This window comes from Crotalus tigris, unplaced genomic scaffold, assembly GCF_016545835.1.
Source record: "Crotalus tigris isolate CLP2741 ecotype Arizona unplaced genomic scaffold, ASM1654583v1 scf7180000017571.3126492, whole genome shotgun sequence".
NCBI lineage: Eukaryota > Metazoa > Chordata > Lepidosauria > Squamata > Viperidae > Crotalus > Crotalus tigris.
Window position 1 is genome coordinate 2,551,695 of NW_024096482.1, and position 21,310 is coordinate 2,573,004.

General features: G+C 35.6%; 1 protein-coding gene across 1 annotated transcript in view; it reads right to left on the reverse strand.

The window, feature by feature from the left end:
* ITGA2 (integrin subunit alpha 2) overlaps positions 1-21,310 on the reverse strand; it is a 58,081-nt gene that overhangs the window by 12,651 nt on the left and 24,120 nt on the right. Inside the window, exons 6-24 of the mRNA XM_039356016.1 lie at positions 19,762-19,889; positions 18,156-18,304; positions 17,462-17,612; positions 16,328-16,493; positions 14,906-14,979; positions 13,936-14,071; positions 13,398-13,543; positions 13,038-13,181; positions 12,422-12,625; positions 11,861-11,997; positions 9,191-9,330; positions 8,274-8,425; positions 6,775-6,885; positions 5,231-5,310; positions 4,490-4,637; positions 2,881-2,973; positions 1,528-1,604; positions 881-964; positions 60-162 (exon numbers count right to left, since the gene is read on the reverse strand). Of these exons, the coding sequence (XP_039211950.1) occupies positions 60-162; positions 881-964; positions 1,528-1,604; positions 2,881-2,973; positions 4,490-4,637; positions 5,231-5,310; positions 6,775-6,885; positions 8,274-8,425; positions 9,191-9,330; positions 11,861-11,997; positions 12,422-12,625; positions 13,038-13,181; positions 13,398-13,543; positions 13,936-14,071; positions 14,906-14,979; positions 16,328-16,493; positions 17,462-17,612; positions 18,156-18,304; positions 19,762-19,889 (2,423 nt within the window). The remainder of the gene's footprint in view (positions 1-59; positions 163-880; positions 965-1,527; positions 1,605-2,880; positions 2,974-4,489; positions 4,638-5,230; positions 5,311-6,774; positions 6,886-8,273; positions 8,426-9,190; positions 9,331-11,860; positions 11,998-12,421; positions 12,626-13,037; positions 13,182-13,397; positions 13,544-13,935; positions 14,072-14,905; positions 14,980-16,327; positions 16,494-17,461; positions 17,613-18,155; positions 18,305-19,761; positions 19,890-21,310) is intronic.

The following is a 21,310-nucleotide window of genomic DNA, read 5'->3' on the forward strand; positions in this document are numbered from 1 at the left end:
TGATTTATGAACAGATTATTTTCTATATATTTAAAAGATACTTGAAAATGTTTACAGACCTTAACTGAAAAATTAAATACAGGTCCAATTTCATCAAAATTATTCACCATGGTGTAAACGTTATGATTAGAATATACTTCATAGTAGTCCATACTGGTAAACCTGGGGAGAAATAAATCAGAGCAGATATTCAGGATACAGCTTTCCTTTCAATATTAAGGAACTCAAAATTTGGAAATACATCTGGAAGAATATTGTTTTAATACAGGCATATTTTTGTTTACTTTAAAAAAGTAGTTTTATAGCAATAGCTATACGTCTATTATTGTGAATGTCTGGACATTTATAAAGAAGGTTTGGAATGACCTGTGTCTCTGTGAGAATGTCAACAACTGACAGACATTGTCTGTTCCAGCAGCTTATCTGAAATTCTTCTCCCACTTCTCTGCATCCCTATTCTTTTTCCTGGATCCTTTGAATGCCAGAAATACACCTCTGTCTTTACACACGCAGGTATTTTTTTGCTTTGGAGGATGAGTCACAAATTCATCCTGGGTTAGAATCTATTTTTTCCCTTGATCCTTGGACAAGTCCTTCCAGTTTTCTTGGCAAGATTTTTCAGAAGTGATTAGCTATTGCCTCCTCCTTGGGGTTGAAAGAGACTGGCTGAAAGAGACTGGCTTTTTGCCTAAGATGGGACTAGAACTCTTGATTTAGTTTCTATCCTGATGCCTTGACCACTATATCAAAATCTCTAGGACAATGTATCTCAACCTTAGCAACTTTAAGCTGTGTGGACTTCAACTCCCAGCATTCCCCAGCCAACACAGAATATAATACATCACAGAATAGCTAGGGTCTATTACGCCAATAGAATTACCTCATTAAGTGAAATTCTGCATCATAACGAAGTGGAAGTGTTACGTTCACCTGATTGTTTGTATAATCTTCTTCATTACTTGCACTGTTCAATAAAAAATGAAATATATTTGAAAACATTTACAAAGTTATAATCTCCAAATGTATAAATTCTAGCAGGAGGCTCAAAGGAAATTTGACTAAGAACAGTTCAGAGATGGAAGGAAGTCACAAATTGAACATCTAGCTGTATATGTGAGATAGAGTAGATGCAATGTATGTCCATCTGGATGGTTTTTATACTCTTCACCCTAAACTTTTCCAGTCTAAGGGATTGTCAATAAGCAGCTTTGTTTTTCTCCAGCTCTAGTGGATATGTTCTACTGTGTATCTTCAGACAGTAAGTTATAATAAAGCAAGTTCTTTTTAGAATAAGCAAAACCTCCATAATGAAATGTACATCTCTTAAAGGTGGCCTAGCAACTAATTCACTTTTTGAAAACTTCAGGATTATGTTATTTAACATTATTATGAAGCTATTATTATTTGTTTAATGACTTCTTTGTTTGTGAAAACGGATATCTTGAAGAACACAGCATTTCAAAATAAGGAAGTATGGGTTTGGCTGCAAATATTGTTTTGAAATGTAACAGGAAATTTACAGTGTACCTCAAAGCTTGAAAATGTAATACTGCCACATTCTGAAGGATTTTCAAACTGAAGTCAAAATTAATATCAAAGGATACCTATGAAGAAAACAAAGATGAAAAATAACACCAAAATTAGGAAAGTCATTATCACTAGTAAGCCAATTTGCTTTAAAAAATAAGATCAGATATTCCATAAGGGGGTTCTACTGTATACACTTCCAATTTTATTTTAAACAAATATTTGATAAGCATAAAAAAGGCAAAGACAAAGGTGTCCAACTCTAGACTGGATAACCTAATCTTCGTTTCCTAGCCGAGGGAGCTAGTGTTGTCTGAAGACGCATCTGTGGTCATATGGCCAACATTACACTGTTACCTTCCCACTGAAGCAGTACCTATTTATCTACTCGCATTTCCATGCTTTCAAACTATTAGGTTGGCATGAGCTGGGGCAAGAGTGGGAGCTCAACCCATCATGTGGTACTTGGGCCTTGAACTGCCAACTCACTGGTCAACAAGCTCAGCCTCTTAACTGCTATCAACATGAATATAGCATGTTTGGAACTAATTAAAGCAACTGCATGTATTCCCAGGATTATACAGCTGCTCTGGATATACCAAAGCACTAATTCAGAATTGAACTGCAAATATAATACATCGCTATTCTACATTAACATTATGCCTAGATTAACCTCTGATTGCTAAGGATTCATCCTTATGTTCTGCTTACAGCAGAACAAAAATACCTTTGAGAACCATTTTTAAGAGATATAGCCATGCGTTGTTGCCTGTCTCATCCTTAACCCACTGAAAAGGCAGCCTAAAATAATTTTGCTGCTAAAGTGATGCTTTCCTTGCTTTCAAATAAATCTAACTATATGAACAATGAATGATAAAGCTGGTGATGTTGTGGTCGAGATTAAGTATCCTTCCCTCCACAGTCCTATTGTGGGCCACTGCCCACTATGACCAGGTTTACCTGAGCTGTGAGAGAAGGGACACCTGCCTAGACTAGGCCTTTCTGTTGTTGATGCTTTTGACATGGGAATATCAATCTTCTGGAAGACCATGTCTTTGCAAATGAATGATTGTCTTCCAGGAGACCAATGTACCTAATGTACATCTCCAAATGTTATTCCGAATGCCAATTAAAGCTATAACCTGGTATAACATGGATTATAACAATTTAACCTACAATTGCATATTCCCCACTTTTCCTTCCCTGCTTGATGAAGAGTTCTTGAGAATTCAATTTTTTTAGGTTACATATTTTGCATTGCTGAATATAATGCCTTTGCTTTTTCATTTTGCTTTTGAATATTTAAAATATTTCAATCTGATGTTGAATCTGTAGCATTTCTTATTTAGATACCTCTTGCCCTCCTTTAAAAACAGGATAGCTGATTTGGCAGACAACAAGATGATGGACAACTGCCATCTGACATAAAACTTCGCTTTCATCCACCTAACAATAAAAAACAGATATTTTATTAGAATTACATTCAAGATTATTGTGTAATGAAGCTTCCACATGAAACTTTGAGGAATAACGATGCAGATAATAGATGAGATTAAGAAATTGGTCTTCTGCCAATAGGAGATTTTTTTTTTGTTTCTGGAAGAACTGAAAAAACACGGAGATTCCTCATTAGAGGAACAGGGCAATTAGCAGAGTTAATTCTCAAATGTGCAACTGCGTTATATAATAAGCAGCATTTTATTAGCATTCAACAACAATGTTCCAAATATCAACTAGGAAGTTAAGATATTCATATATCGAGCATGCCCATCTCCCAAAACTACATGAGTCAGTTTATTTTCCTATTTCCATGTAGGATAAGCAGATTTAATTTTGACTTTATCTTGCTTCTGAATTACAACTCTCAAATCTATGAATAGCTAATTCAATAGTGCTTATTTCAGAATAAACATGCCAAGGTTTAAATCTGATAGGATTGATTTTTTCTTCTATAGACATACTAAGCAGTCTTCCTCTTTTAAAAAGTGTAGAATAAGAATAATGACCTGGATTGGGACATGCAAACTTTGTTGCCAAGGCAAAAAGGGGTAAAAATATTTTAAGTTCAGAATAATATTCAGGAATCGCTCAAATGAAGACTTTTATAATTCACTGAATTATAAGAAACAAGAGGAAATATAATTATGAAATTCTTGGTGGTCCCTGAGATTAGTTATTTGCTTGCAGATGTTTCAATTCTCAATTAGGTAGCATCATGTATCTAATGTGGAGTGTCGAGTTTGTTCCCTGTTTATACATAGTAGGCCAGTGTTGGCAAGAGTGTTGTTTTCTCTTCGGTAATTCTTTGATTGGGGTATTGATTTCTGCTTGATTGTTTGTCTGGCATTAATTCCTATTTATCTGGGTATTGGTTGCTGGAGAGGCTGTGTTCTGTTTTTTTTTATTTCCTTCTTAGCCTTTTTAAAGTTCCTCTTTGAATACAAATGTGATTTATCTCTATTGATAGCTAATTTGTCTAAATCCCAAGTTTCCAAGAATTCTCTAGCCTTTTTGGATTCAGCTTGATCTAGGATGCTCACAGCTTCCCTTACTTCTTTCTATATTCCCATTCCCTCCATATAAACAGGGAAAAAGTTCCACACTCTCTAGTACTGATGATGTTACCTAGTCAAGTAATGAAACGTTTTGCAAGCAAACAACCAAGCTCAGATTGCATGAAGTTCAACCCTGAGCTGTACATAATCTCTTCTATTGGAATAATATGATTAGACTTGAAAGATTTTATTATAATAGATATTCTCAATAAAAATAATTTTAGCTTTCCTCTGGAGTTGATTTCTATCTAGTGTGGTTGAAAAGTATCTTTACAAGGGTGAAGAGATGGGATGGGATTTACTCTCAATAATTATGAGCATACATCTAAAAGAAGATACTATTATTTAATAAAATAATTGGTATTATTAGCATTGAACACAACAGTAAGAATAGAGATTATAGATACCACTGAAAAAGATGAAGCAAAAAACAAGTTTTCAGAAAAAGCCACTTGAATTCTGGTGTTGTATGAATTTTCATTCATGTTTTTCAACTTCACGCCAAATGTCAGTCTTTTGTTTTTACTGGTAACAAGAAAATACTGTTTGTTGTTTCTGGAGAAGGAAACAAAATAAAAATGAGTCCTGGGTTTCCTAGAGGTCTGTTTCTGCAGACACTTTCCCTGCTGCTCATTACCTCCTTCATTCTATTTTACTTCTTAAAGTTTATTTTAAATTTCAACTTAATGTTAAAAAGCTGCCATACTGTAAAGTGGGTGTCCTCCATGTATCCATTTCCTTTAGTATCCACAAATGTTAAAGATATTCACTGATCCCTCCAAAAGTAGAGACTTATTCTCATCTAGGAAACATTATGGATTATAGTTATCTTATACTTCTTTAAAAAAACAGTGATATCTTCCCTCCTTTTTTCTTTCCTTCCTCCCTCCCTGCCCACCCACTCACAAAGGGCTGGATATGCATTCAAGAGTGATATGAGCAAACATTCAATAATTCACGTATGATAATTATTACTCCCATTTATTTTTTCCCAGTGATAGAATCAGTGTAAACTTGTTCAATCCTAAATTCTGGATTTTAAAGCTTTATTCTTCTCCTTTCTAAACATCTACGTTTATTTTCAAACCAGACAGCTCACTTTCTATTATGGAACAGAATGATGAGATAGTAATACAAGCATTTCTTACCCAATGTTTTTCTGTTCAACTTCCAGAATGAGATCTGTCTTGCAAACTTCATCTTCACCGCAATCTTTGACAAATGGTATCTAGAAAATATAAAAGCAACCCAAAGCTTTTCATCTTCTTTGTTCAAAGCAAAGGATCTAGGTCTATGTCTCTCTTATTACAGCATTTCAACTGCTGATTTGTGCTTTTATGATTGGAACAAGTATATTTCTGGGTATAAATCTGCATTAAGCAAATACTAATGCATCTCCAGATTTCACCTTCTGCACAAAGAATAGAAAAATTCTGTGAGATATATAAATATGGAAAAGGAAACAAGCACAGAGAAAACAGATACAGACCTAGATAAACAGATTTTGTCAACTAAGCCATAACTTGCAGACACAGTAATGCAAGAGGATGCTTTGAAAGCTCTTTATTCACTCTAGAGAATATGCATTACCCATGTTTCAGGAACTTCTTAACACCCTCTTTCTTCATCCAAGTATTCTCTGGATTAATATTATGTTACAAATATTCTTCCCACACCTTCTTATTTTACATGTCACGTTTTAAAATCTCGCACTATTACCTTTATTACATATGCCACTTCAAAATGTTCTGACATCAATTAAAGGAAAATATTTTTTTTCATTTTTTTATAACACCAAGATCACTTATTGACCACAAGAAACAAAGTCATAAATCTGCAAGACTCAATTAACAACCGCATCACTTAATGACACAGGTTCTGGTCCAAATTGGGACCATAAGTTACTTGTAGGACTATCATGTCCTACTTACTGTGGGTTTTTTAATGAATATCTTATTCGGTATTGTGGGAAAAGATGTTGTATTATATGGGCCTTTAGTTTGGTCTGTAAATGAAAGAAAATTCAATTACTGTAAATGCAAGTGGAGTCTTGTTAAAAAAAATAATTTTATTGATTTATAAATTAAAATTAAAAAAGTAATAGAGAATTAGAAAAGGGGGAAGTCACAACTTTTTGCTTTTACACAACAATATGTACAAACCATTTCTATAACAATACACCTATCTGGTTTACAAAAATAAAGTTTTCATTTTCTTTTTCATTGCAAGCACAAAATCTGGAAGCAATTTCAAGATAGAAGCTAGCTTAAATGTAGGAGGAGAGAGCAAGTGGAGTCTTCAGTAACTGGTGACTTTGTGCCTCCTAACAGGATTTTTTTGGCTCAGCATCTTTATGTGGTATGGAAGAATCTCAAATTTGTAATTTTCACCCCTCTCTGGAGGCAAACATTTGCTATAAGGTTTACAGGAAAATGCACTGGTAACTTCTGTATAAAAGATGCAATATATAAACCAACTAAATAATCGACATTATTAGTACTACGACTATCACTACATTTTATTTTTGTTTGTTCTAATTATGGAGCTGATACTCAGGCGGGCGACATCCTTAAATCAATAACATTGTAATATTGCAATCACACCTAGTTTTCAGAAACCATGAACATATCCATCCTGTCCGTGCAGCAACTTGTTAAAAACACATAAAAAGAAAGCATATTAATTTACTTACGCTGTAAACAAGAGTGGTAGGAGATGTTTTATCAAGAACAGGGCTTGAGTTGGGGTTCTTCAGCGCAATATCAATACGCACGTTAAGGGAGTCAATAGCATCAGAAGGAGTCTATAAACATATAAATGCACACAAAGCATAAATATCCACACAAACCTTTAACTTGCTTGCTTGTTTCTTATTTTAAATTTTTATAGCTAATGGCTGATAACATTAAAATATTGCTTGATAAGGCCCTTCTGAACATTTCAATAGGACATGTTTACAAATAAAGTTATTTTTAAAGATGCAACTTTTTCTGGCTTGCATTTATTCAATTGATATCCAATACCTTGGGAAGAAAAACTGTCAAGCTAGCCAGTCAGATGAAATTGCTCCCCTAGCAGATTAGCTCAATGCCAGAGCACAAGAGATAGGCTCAAAGCAATATTTGCTCTAATATGAACCTGGCCTAGTTGAAATTGTGATTGTGCTCTTATACAAGTAATATCACTTTCAGATTTGAGATTGTTGGCAACTGGAGACCCTTTGTTTGTTGGTGGTCACATCCCAGTGATAACAGTTTTCCCAAATGCTTCTGACACTTTTAATTTTAAACACCAGGTGAGAGCACATTTACTCTGATGAGCATTTCATGGATAGCTGAGTTTATTCTTGATGTTACTGTATTCTTGTTCTATTTACCTCTGATTTTATTAATACTAATTACAAGGTTTTATAAATCAGAGGTCCCCAACCTTTTGCACACCAGGGACCGGTTACATGGAGAGAGGTTTTTCCACAGACCGGAGGGGGCGTGGTTTTGTGTGCTGCCTGCATCCTGTGGGTGGGGCTTTCCTTATTTGTGCAGTCCAGTTGCTGGCATGCAGCAGCCTGGTATTGGTCCAAGGATTGGGGGTTGGGGACCCCTGTTATAAATAACCAAATATATATCATGTAATACTAATACATTATATGAAAGCTATTTTCTAATTTTCCAGACAAAAATGTCCATTATACATATCTGCAGATTTTATTCCACTTCTTCAGAAATACAATCTGATCAAACATTTAATACTATGTCCTTAATTTGAAAGCACCTAGATTCATTTTTTTACACATGTCAAATATTGGTGAACAAAATTATTGCCAATGGGCTACATATGCTTCTCAGCACCTAATTTGTGATCCTTAGAATACCCCAAGATCATTGCGCTGCAATTTGGTGGCAAAACAGCCCATTTTTTACAGCTCTGGGGAGAATTTAAGGATAGGACTGAAGGGCAAGACCTCCATGAGGCAAAATGCTCTCACTGCCATCTTTATGCTGCTGCCCAAATTGAAACCTGAGTGAAAAACAGGCTAAAATGTCAGACCTGCATCTTCTAATGACATCACATCATAGGAAAGGTTTTGGCTGCCTGCTGTTCAGGTCAGGAAGCTGAGAGTTAAGGACAAGGGTCTCAAAGCAGCAGTCAAGTTCTGATACATGGCTTGGGTAATTCTGGGCTATTTTTTACCTGCACGTTAAAAGTATGATTCACACATGTCTTCAGAGGGTGGACTACGATACTACTCTGCAGAGACCTCTCATTGTTTTCTTTAAATAATCCTCTAGAGATAACGCGTGAAGATAAGAGATCCGCATCCAAAGTTAGGTTGTATCTAATATCTAAAGGTGGAAACAATGATATAAATGTCAAGATACAGCCTCAAGTTGCAAACCAACCTATTTTTTAAACTGAGAGTAAGGCCCTCTATACATTTTCAGATATATTTCTAGGCAAACAACCAATGAACTTAAAAAGAAGAGGTATTCTCAGTCATGATAGTATCAAGAATAAAAAAAAAGCCCTCTAACCTGGATTCTCCAGGTTGCACTAAATGTATTAGATTACAAATTCTATATGTCATAGCACCAGTGCGTAGTAGGACAGCACTGCATTGGGAATATTGCCATAAACTAACAAAATAGTCACAAAATAAAGAAACGGTTATTGGGAGAAAGACTATGAAATACTTGAAATGTTTCAAATTTATTTTCAAATTTGAAAACAATAAGATAAAATAATGGAGAAATATTCATCATTCTGTAATGGTATTATTATTGGATTTGACAATTAAAATGTTCAAAAACTACTATTTAATTGCTATTATTTCTGAATACACAGTACTAAGTACTATATATTTAGAAATAATAGCAATTAAAATAATATTATTGTTATAGTAGCAGTTAAAAGTAGTATGATTATTATATTTTTGGTAGATTTTGCAGCAATAAGGCCAGTTCATTAAAACAAATTTATACATTTTAAAGAGTTTTGCATTGCATCCAGATTAGTTTGTGTGTATGATAGAGAGAGAATTTTATTTAGCTGACAATTGCAAATGTCTCCAATGAAAGGATGTGTGCAAATTAACTTTGGGAAATACTCACCCACTTTGTCACTCCTATGGATAGGTCTAAAAGTTACACCAAAACATATATTTAAATCTACTTCTGTGTTCTTGTTCTGCAGACTGATCTTCGTAGGAGTAGATAAAGCATGTAAAGTCACATTGGCTATACTCTGTGACCTAAAACAGAGGCAGGCAGAATTTTCTGTGATCCCAGTCATAAAAAGGGAAAAAAAGTGCTCCAGCTTTATATCTAGAATTTACAGAATTAATCTGAAACCGAAATAGCTGCAATCTATCATTAGGAAATACATTTCTCTAAGTATCTGATTGCAAAATTCCTGATTAATTATGTATACAGGAAACACAACAATTCTTTTAAAAGTATCTTGAAAAGATAGAGACATCCTAAAGAGGGCTTTTCAACCTTTTCACCCATTGTACCACTTTTAGGATACGGTAACATCCGAGTACCACCAGTCGCCTAGCAAGGTGTCAAAAACTTGATGACCCCCCAAAAAGGAAAAAAGTGATAAAGTACAGATAGTCCTCAACTTACAACAGTTCGCTTAGTGACTGCTCGAAGTTATAATGGCACTGAAAAAAGTGCCCCCCAAGCCACAGCCAAGCAAGACACCAGCCTGCCTGCCCAGCAGCACTTTTCCTCCTGTCCGAGGTTTTCTTTGTTGTGAGCATTTCTGTTGAGGATTGACAGTGGGGGTGGGATGGGGGGATGTTTGGTTTTTATTCCCCCCGTCTGCTGGATGGTTGCAGGAGATTTTGGTCACTTCACATGATCCTCGGACACTGTGACCATCATAAATATGAATCAGTTGCCAAGCATCTGAATATAAATCACAAGACCCTGGAGATGCTGCAACACTCCACCTGATCGGCGCGTCTTCTGGGCTCAGCAGAAGTGCCAGGATCAGTGCTGCTTTCCAGCTGATTGGTGCTTCTTCAGGGCTCAGCAGAAGCACCAGGATCAGCGCCAAGCTCCAGCTGGAGCCTGGCGCTGATCCTGGCGGTTCCGCTGAACCCTGACAACCCTGCAGCTCCAGCCATCTCGCTCAGGCTTGTGCGGTGCTGCCACTGGTTCAGCTCATTCCCCTCCCCCTCTCTTTTTCTAGGATGGTTGCATACCACCTGCCAGGTGCCAATGTACCACAGGTGGTACCCGTACCACTGGTTGAAAAGCTCTGTCCTAAAGAATGGTAAAAAATAAAAGGCTTTCAGGCATGTGGAACAGCAAAAACTAAATACTTCGCCAACTGTAAATCTATTTCCTGTCCATATATCTGTGGATATACGTCTATGTGTCCATATGTATCAGGGACACATGTACATACTGTCCATATGTATCAGGGACATGCAGCACTTCAAACTGAAATGTCAGAAGGTGACTTGACATCCTGACAACCATATTTTCTTCTGGTGTAGCATGTTTGTCCTTTATAGTTGGCACATAATCCCAGGAAAATATGTTTTTATTTTAACGATTTGGCATATAGAAAGAGAGTGTGTTCCTATCTCCTCTGAAAACTCTTTTGCCTCTGAAACTGAAACATAACCACAATTATATCTAATCTTTCTTGAGAAGCTATGTTTTTTTTCTTCCATTCAATCATGTTCAAGTCTCAGAGATTACGTAGACAATTCTCTGCAGAAATAGTTTGCCATTGCCTCCTTTCTAGGGATGAGAAAGGTCACTTAGGTGGCTTCATTTCCAAAGTAGGACTTGAATTTGTAGTCTCCCGATTTCTAGCTTCATGCTTTAAGCACTATACCAAACTGGCTCTCTAAGTTAAATCTATCAAATTAGTCTTGCCTTAACTTATCCTTTTTGCTCCTTACACTATATTGTTCAAAACCTTTATGTTTTTCTTTCAATGGTTTAAGCCTGGTTTTAAGAGCAACTTGTGATCATACTGCTCTCACTGGCTTGGAAGACATATTTCTTTGCATTTTATATTTGCTCAAGGACAGACACTGTACTGTCCCATTCAAAGTGGCCAGCCCAGCTGTTGGATATAAGATTCAGATCTGTAACATGATCTATAACTGATGGCTGCATCTTTTTATGAGAACCAAAAGCAAGAAATTCGAGCTTTATGTTTAAATGTTCAAAATGCTATTGATTACATTATAACTATGCTAATAATCTTTTCTAGATCTTTTTCTAAATGCCAATTAGATTGGAATGAAATGCATATTTGGAGGATCAGGTCTGATCACATGGTGGACCAAATCTTCTGATGTTTTTTTTATATACATAGAAATGTATCAATAGCACTTAGACCTATACAGAGCCCTCTCTAAGCGGTTTACAGAGTCAGCCTATTGCCTCCAACAATCTGGGACCTCATTTTATAGATCTAGGAAAGATGGAAGGCTGAGTCAGCCTTGAGCCGGTGAGAATTGAACTGCTGAACTGCTGGCAGCTGAATTAGCCTGCAGTACTGCAGTACTGCATTCTAACCATTGTGCCACCACTATGTACTTAAACCATGGTTGTAGATTACACTGGCACAGCATAAGTCTTCATATGTGATAATCATGCTGACCCAGTCTGAGTCTGGCTGTATGCATGGATAAATTCATTTTATATGCAGTTTGTCAATTAGAGTACAGTCTGGAGGAAAGCTAATTCAAGTGGGGAGTTTTTTCCTTTAAGGTATTTTCTTTATTTCCTTAAAAATCTTCTACTCACCAGAGTTGAATCACATTTCCACTGGCACCCACAGATACATCAGTAATTCCATCATCATTTAAATCAATATGGCCATCTACTGATCTTCCAAAATACTGGAATTGCTGAGCAAATGCGGGGCTTGATCCAGAAATTTTCTTTAAAGTTAAAAGCAAAACAGGAATGTTGACAAACTAAACAAATAATTAGCAATTAATGTTACAATCAAAGCAACAATATCAGATAGCATTAAAAAGGTATACCATCATACATAGTTAAAAAAAAACAACAGCGCAACTGATCTGGTTTTTAAACACAATATAAATTTAAACATTGACTTTCAATTGATCTTAGACTATAAGGTCATCCATATGAGAAATTTCATGATTGGCAATTCACCAGTGAACACACTGCAATGATAAAAATGAAGCCAGCTGAAATATTAGCTACATGCCTGCCAATGAAAATATATAGCAAAATAAAATTTCTGCAAGTCTGGAAAAATATTGTTTAGGCAAAGAACAAAAAATAACACATCCTAAATCAAAACTGTTCTGCACAATAGAGCATCATACTCCTTACCTGGGAATACTTAGTACGTAAAGTCTTTTGTTTACCATTATAAATGTATATAGAACCAGTATTCTCATTTTCTAATGGTGCTCCAACTATCACATCATTAAAACCATCCAGATCAATATCAGAAACAGCAGTGATAGCAGATCCATACTGAGCATTTTCCAGTCCTTCAGGACCTTCAAGGAATTCTCGTTTGTCCAAAATTCCCTTTGATAAAAGATCAAAAGGAATGGAAATGAAACACAAGGGAATTTAGGTTAGTGTTCTATTAATTTATTAACTTAAGATTATGATACTGAAATACATTTTTTAAAAATAAATATAGGGAACATTGGAAAAAATTGGGGAGGGGAACCTAGGGATATGGAAGTTAGCCATTTTACAGAATCCTTTGTGTGTTTTTTTTGCTTTTAACGGGGTAACAGAAAAAGAAACAAAACACAAAGATAATTATAATATAAATACATACAATCTTAAATAAAAATGCATAAAATTGCTTTTAAAAATGAAAAAACTGCATCAGAAAACAGAAAAAAATTCCCAACAAAACCCAAATGTTCATTAGATAAATATATTGTAACTGTTAATTGATATGATATCTTATACATTTTATAGGTACCTTTGTGACTGTGAACATGTAGACTCTTCCTTCCTCTTTTTTAAAATTATTCATAAACATTGGTGCACCAACCAAAAGCACATCTGTTATGGAGTCTCCATTGATATCAACAGAGCACACAACACTGCCAAAATAAGAACCAATCTGAAATGACACAATCATTGCTATCAAACGGGGCATGGAAGCCATACTTCATCGGAAATTTATGTGAATAGTGCACAGCATTGTAAACATGTAAAATTATCATTACGAAAATACAAATAAAGATTTGTTATAATGTCTACTTTAGAAGCAGAGTTTTTCACTACAAAGAGAATAAATATACAACTGTGAAAGCTTAGCATTAAATGCAATACTTGCCTGCTCTCCTTTTTGAGAGTCAATGATGATTATGTTGCCATAGTCATCAACCTCATACACCACAACTCTGCCAGTGTAATTGGAACGGGGAGCACCAGCAACAAAATAGACTGAGTTTTCCATGGAAAGAACAGCGAGAGAATAACCTGAAAGTCCAAATTATATTTATAAGAGCTTTGAAATATTTGCAAATGGGAAAAATCAAGATACTAAATTTATACTGATTAGTTTAAATTTGTAAATTTATTTAAAATTTTTAACTATCTAATTCTTAAATGCTGCTTAGAAGTTTCAGTACTTAACACTCAGGAAATTTTCCCCAACCTAATCCTTCTAGACCTATCCTCTAAAACTGGTACCGATATCCAGATATTTTGGACTATAACTCCCAGAATTCCCTAGGAAATATTATCTGAGACAGTGATTTTTAACTTCAGTCATTAATTTGTTGCCTTTTAAAAGAACTAAACAGGACTTACAAATGTTCAGCTACATTGAACAAATATTCTACTGCGGCTTTTTGAATTAGTGTTCTCACCTAAGTAGGAATTCTGACTGTTTTGCAAAACATTTTGAAATGTTGTATTGGGAAATATAATGTCTTTTTCTCCTCTCTTCTGGACCACTGTTCCAGTCCATTCATAGGCTCCAACAGCACCCAACATGAGCACTTCCTTAAGAGAAAACCAAATCAAGGCAAATATTTAAATTAATAACTTCTAGTGATGCAGTTAAAATATTGTGAGTAGTGCTCACAAGTTCAGAGACTTCTAATAATATCCTATGAAGTTTACTCCATTCTTTATTCTAAGTAGCAATACCTTCCACTGTCATAACTGATATTCTTGAAATGAGAGATGCAGGTGTCAGAGACTAACACATTTTTCTCACATCACTGTGGCAATTTAATCTCATGAAATATTGAAAAGGCTAAATCACATGAGCAGACTGGCTTACACAACTATTTTTACAGGTATATTACTAAATCATATTATTTATACATGCCTGTAAATCCCACGTACATATTACCACCATGGGAACGGATTACGGACATCATAAGGGGAGACTTCAGGCTCCATTATGTCTAAATCATATCTTTGGTCTATCTAAGGGAAGCAGTGATAACACAAAGTCATGATCGGCTTCTAATTGTCTAGATAATTACTAGCCAGTCTCATATCTGTTTTAAGAAAGATTCTGGAAAGGCAGTAGTGCCACAACTTCAGATTTTCTGAATAAAGAAAAATGTCTTGGAGATTTGCTGTTCTTTATTCACTGTATTGGTTTTAATGTTATTATTATAAGCAGATTAAAAGCTATTCAGAGTCTTCTCTGAAATGGAATATAAAACTGAGCCAAACAAACAAACTGATCCAGTCTTAATCTAAGTTCAGCACTTTTAGGGGTGTGTGTGAAAAAAAATCCAATTTAAATTGGCATTCCCAAGATAGTGTGGGTGTTCAATGTTGCTCCCATTCCAATACATTTTTTTATAGTATCTCCATTACCTTTTGATGTGAATAAGAAGCACTGAAACCCACTTGTGACATTTCCATCTGGAATAAATCACCTTGATCAGTGCCTGGTGAGAAGAAAAAAATATATAATTCATATACTTAACACCACTATTCCAAACAATAAACAAGGATATTACACAGAAATAAGCCACAGTTTTAAAGAAACAATAAAGAATGGCATGGTGGCCTAGTGATAAAGATGCTCGCCTTTCACTCGGAAGATTGAGAGTTCAATTCTAGGTAGCAGCCTAGGAGATGTTTTATTCCCAGGACGCAAAGAAAAAAAATATCTGCTGCAAATTCTGCATAGACATCAGGAAGGGCATCTGGCCAGCAAAACGCTCAGTTCCATCCAATCACCCTGACTATACCCCAAATAGGGACTACTACAGGGTCATAAAAAGAGAGTTTTAATTGAGATACAATAAGGACTGCAGGCTTAGATAAAGGCTTTCATCCATAGTGTGAATATTTTAAATAGCTAAATACCTAGTCATAATAACAGAGTTGGAAGGGGACATTTAAGCTAGTGAGTCCAACGTTATGCTCAATGTAGGAATCCAGATTAAAGCATCCCAGATATACGCTTGTCCATCTGCTGCCAAATCTAGCAATTTAGCCTGCTTTATTCCCCAACATTTCTGATCTTATGTCTTTTCCCTCACACTCACATGTAATGGATTGTTTGCTATTTGTTTCTGGCTTGGGTATGAATCCCATCTGGTTTTGATTCAATCCTTCACAGATTTAGCCTCACAGGGTTTGCATGTGTGTGTGTGTGTGTATATGCAAAAGAGAAAGACTATATATTGTATATGAAAAATGAGTTAGGGATCAACTGCATTTAGAAATGAGGTATTTTATTTGAAAGATAATTAATTTTAACCAGTAGCTTTAATTCATTTTTTTGCTGTTAATATTCTTTTTTAAATGCAACCTTGGGTCTGCCCATATGCACCCAGATATACAATGTGTTATGTCTGCAGGCAGAAAACCATTCCCAAAATTAGTTTAAGAGAAAGCTGTAAACTTAGACAAGATAGAGAGGTTGGGCAATATGAAAGAGTTTTGGGGGTCTTGTAAGCTATTTGATTTTTCTTTGGGTGGGGAGGCATTATCAGGCCTTGTTATTTCAGGTAAACATGATAATATGCCCTGCAACAGAAAATTTGTCATACTTTTTTGAAAAAATATGAGTTATAAGATTCTTCTGATATTGATAAATATCTTTAGGAACATTTTTTTAATACTAAATCCTATTTTTGCTCTCTATTTACTGTAAATTGTCTATCCTTCCCCTTATACATAGGATTTGCCTTTAATAACTTAACAACTCATCACAGAAATTCCAGAAACTGATCATCACATATTTTGCATTTTTAAATGCAGTTTAAAAAACAGTATATTTGTTACCTTCCAAGCTGAAAATTCGTTCCCCAAGTGTTCCTGCTTGTTCTAAAAGAGCTTCCTCAGAGGACACATTAAAAAAATATTTTGATGTAGGGTGGCTAGCAATTGCTTTGATTTCTTTGATAAGTTTTTCAGTATCCATAAAATTTCTAATTAAATATCCTAATACCTAGAAAAATATAAGAACGAAAAAAACATATGTAATAAGAAACGGAAAGAAGCACTATACAAGGAATCTGAAATTTATTTCTCTTTTATTACGTTAGCAGTGAGAGATCAATGAAACAAATCATTGAGTTTTTTTAAATAAATTTAATTTTCTCCCTTCACCAAAAACACAGTAATGAGAACTAAAGACGTGTAAAGATAACTTTTTAAATTCAACCAAATGCCTCTTTTCTCAGGATCATGCTAAACTTATGGAGAGCAGCCAGGCAATCCTGAGAAACGATGTAACAGTTTAAAGAGTTGGTGTTCTGTAAGAAGCTTTTTGCTTTCTGAAGCCCCTTTTTTGCATTTGATTTCAAAATGTTGTGTGACGATTTCTATTGCCATCTAAAGCAATGTTTCTCAACCTCAGGAACTTTAAGTCTGTGAACCTCAAATCTCAGAATCCCACACATCTTAAAATTCTTGCAGTTGAGAAACACTGATCTACAGTATCAGAGCAACATAGTTTTTATTCAATTTTCCCACAAGGCATACATCAATAAACCTATTCAAGGAGCTTTATGCAGAGAAGTGATGCAACCGAACTCTCAAATGCAAGATTAAGACGCAGGCCTGATCCTGGGTGGGATGGCTACATTCACCAAAAGAAGAACTGATTTGAGGATATGGCTCTGGCTGTTGTTTTATCAAGAGGTGGTAGATCTTTAGACAAAGTCTTAGAAAACAGAAGATAATTAAAGACAATTATATTTGTCTGAACCTGATTCTTAGAAAGGTTTATTGATATACGTCTTGGGGGAAGATTGATTTCTAATTTGATTTAGTACTATTGTGATTTCATATGTATCAAAACTCACCCAGAGTCTTTTGATTTGAGTGTGCTATAAATATTTTAAAACATTTTTTTTAAATTATTTACATAAGGCCAACAGAAACTAGAGCAACAAGAATGAAAATTTTACTTACGGCTATCCCAAACCTTGTAATATTATCTGCATTGCATTTAGCTATTACTTCTGGCAACTTTGAGCCATCATGCGATTCACCATCTGTGACAACCACCATGACCTTTGAGGCTGTTGGTCTCCCACCTGCTTGTTTTGTGAAAGCATGTTGTCTGTAATAAACCACAAATGCAATTCACATGACATGAATCTTGCTTTTTATACATGATTCCATTACCAGTTTTCTCTAGCAACAAAATAAAATTGTGGGAACAGTAACCTTTTGGTATAGAAATAATTATTCCAACTTCATTTTAATCTGGGATCTGCAACCACATGGGGCCACAGGACTTCATTTTCATCTTCCCAAGTCCTCAGGATCAGGCTGTTGAAATTCAACAGCAAACCATCCAATTGCAAAGATGTTTGCTCCTCATGATTATCAGAAGACAATCAAAGTGAGAAGATCTGTATGCTATTGGATTTGCTTAATATATCTAAAAAAATACATAGATCCCAATCCATCCAAGCAAATAAAAACACTAAAAGTCCTATCCATAACTAATAGGTTATCAGAACCATGCTTCATTGTTGATTTAAAAAAAGGCTTTTTCATGTCAAATTCAAGTCACCATATTTTATAGCACTTAGCACTCAGATTCCTTTGTATTAAAAAAAAACCATTTACCAGAATTGGACATTGCTTTAAGTTTTACCTGGCATATTCAATGGCTTGGAATGTATTAGTTTCCGCACCTCCATTTTGAATGGTTTCTGACATTGCTTGTTCAACAGCTTTTTTGTCAGTGTAGGTATTCAGGTTGAAAACAACTGTTGGGTAAACGCCATACTGAATTAAGCCTACCTAAAATAATTGTTAAAAGAAATAAAAAGTAAAGCAACACAAACACGCTTCATTAATCTGTTTCCCTTCATTCTACAAACTGTGGGCTTATTTTTCAATTTGTGCATAGACCAAAACTTTCTTAGTATGGTTGTATCCTATGGATGCAAAACTTTAACATTTATTTCTTTCCATACACTGCAGGCCAACTCTTGCTTCCAAGAACAGTTCCTGAGGACTGTGGAATTCAGTAATAACCCAGGTAAACTGAACTTGTAAAATAAAAACTATTTTGGTAGAAAGAGCTTTAGAAGATTTTTCCATATCAATCAATTTTCTGCTCTGATCTGGCAACATCTGGAATATGATATCACAGGACATTGTAGGTGGGTTGTACCATCCAAAGTTCACTGTTACATTTCATGCAGCAAAAGTGTTTTCTATTAGTACAAAGACTGCCAATATACACAAAACATTGTCTGAGAAGGGAATATAATCAAGAAGGAGCATTGTTCTATACAAAATTGGATTAAAATTCTTTTTGAATATTGATTCCAAGAAAACACGATAACACTATGGACACCAAGTTGAAGCCTTAGTCATTTCTTGCAAATGCTTTTTATCACCATACATCATGATGTCTACCATTTAATTATACTACCCTGAATTAAGTATAATTGGTTGGATTCACACAATATCATAAGTCAAAACCAGATCAACCAAGTATAGTTTAGTGGGTACTATGAACCGGAGGGTACTCTATTAATAAAAAAATGAATTCAAATTCTCTATTAAAAATTGGATTTCTTCATAGCAATGATAATATTGGCCCATTTCTTCTCTATAGAGTCATTTCATCAGGCAAGGTCAATGATTTGCAGGCCAATTCGATACCAGTAACAATGAAATGATACATCACAACAGTAGTAAAAATGGGTTAATTCAATTGTTCCTTATTTTCTAATAAGGAACAACAAACATCCATTTGCCTCAGCTATGGAACAAAAATACATAAAAATAAGAAAAGGAAAAACTAGTACTAATATTATGGAGGCTCCCTCAATTTATCTTAGGAGAAATTGAAGACCTAGTAGTAATTTGATGATAACAATAGCACTTTGACTTATATAGTGCTCCATAGCCCTTTATTGCACTCTCTGAGCAGTTTGCAAATGTCAGCATATCACCCCCAACAATTGGGTCCTCATTTTACCGACATAGAAGGGTGGAAAGCTGAATCAACATTGAGCCCCGTCAGGATCGAACTCCTGGCTGTGGGCAGAGTTTGTCTGCAATACTGCATTCTAACCACTGTGCCACTAGGGCTCTTCAGCTTTAATTCTTATATTTTATCATTTTGTTGTTTCTGCTTCTCACGCTAAAATTGCAGAAAAAAGGACTTTGTGGCTAAGAAAAATAAATATTTTGTCAAGGAACCAAAATCTACATTTGCATTTATATTGTTTTAATTTGCTTACCTGTGTTTTTGTTGGCCCTATATCTAAACCTTGAACAAATTTTTTCAAAAAGTTTTTCACAGCTTCCCATGGATAAATACTATATGACGCATCACATATGATCACCACATCAATGGCTGAAGAACAGTCTGATAAGAAGAGGATAGAAATCATATTTCGCTAAGAATTCTCTCCTTTGAAACCTGTGTCACTTGGTGTTAAATATTCACAGAGTTAAAGATTTTTGCAACTTGCAATTAAATTCCATTCCTCCTAACAACGAAGTACTGTCAGTAGCGCAAGAAGACTATCCTTAATATATTGAAAGGAAAGCTGCCTTATTCAAGTGAGGAGAAATCACCATCTCCATTTTTAAGAGGAAAAAAAGATATAGGTAGTCCTTGTTTAGCGGCCACAATTTGGAGCAGCAACTCAGTCTTTGAGTAAAGCAGGTGCTGAGTGAAACTGCAACTATGCTAATGGTTTTCCTTCAGTTTTCCTTTGCTTTACAGACCTGCAAAGGTACGAAATGCGAGGATTTGTCAGAATCACTATCCTAACTGCAAATGGTCACTAAATAAGACAGTCACTAAATGAGGACTACCTGTATTCTTTTCAGGATTACAGGACATTGTGAAGTGGAAAGTACAGAGATTTAACTCTCTCCGTACTAAATGCAATGAGGCAGCCACAGCTTCTACTTCAATCCTATTGCTGCCGTCATTCCCCTCCAGAAGCTATTTGATCTTCTAACGAGCTGGAGAGAGAAGATAATGAAAAAGATTAGGAAGAAAAAGGGCAGGAGGAGGCATATATATCTAGACAAAGCAGAAAGTGAGATAATTACATTTGTATGGATGTTTGCTACGATCATTCAAAATGTAAATAGTAAATACTAAAACATAATATGGAGCCTTGCTTTCTTCTATATTATTTTGTTAGTTACCACTTAAAGTGGTCCAGTATACTTGCTCATCTAAACTGAAAATATAAAAGCTTTTTAAAATTCCCCAAATAATATGGGCAAGGGGCCAAATATACCATTAAACATTTCTATAATCACAGCATTTAGCCTACAATCACAATGGTCTAAACATATAAAAAAAAATCTAGCAAAAATAATTATTGCTAAATAGCTCTCTCATGCAAATCTAGAAGAGTAACATTTCTAGTTCGAAAGGCACATGAAAATTCATTATACTTAAAGGCTGCACCGCTTACCCTATATCAGTGATGGCAAAGCTTTTAGAGACTGAGTGCCCAAAAACTGGCCCTGCCCCCGCTCTGCCCCCCATCCCCTGCCCCGTCTGCCCACAGGACCACTCCCCGCCTCCAGGGCCCACCGCAGATTGCCCAGGCAGCCCAGCAGCACTATGGCAGCCACACCCTCTGCCCACGCCCTGCAGCATCAACTGCATGATGGGGTGTGAGGGCAGAGTCTTGTCTACGCTGCCTGGCTGCCATGTCCTTGGCTGCGCTGCTCTGTGTGGGCCACGCTCGAGGGCGAGTCTCCTTCAGGGGGACTGCTGGAGAGGAGGGGGTCGCGGGAGGAGGCAAGGCTGGGGCAACA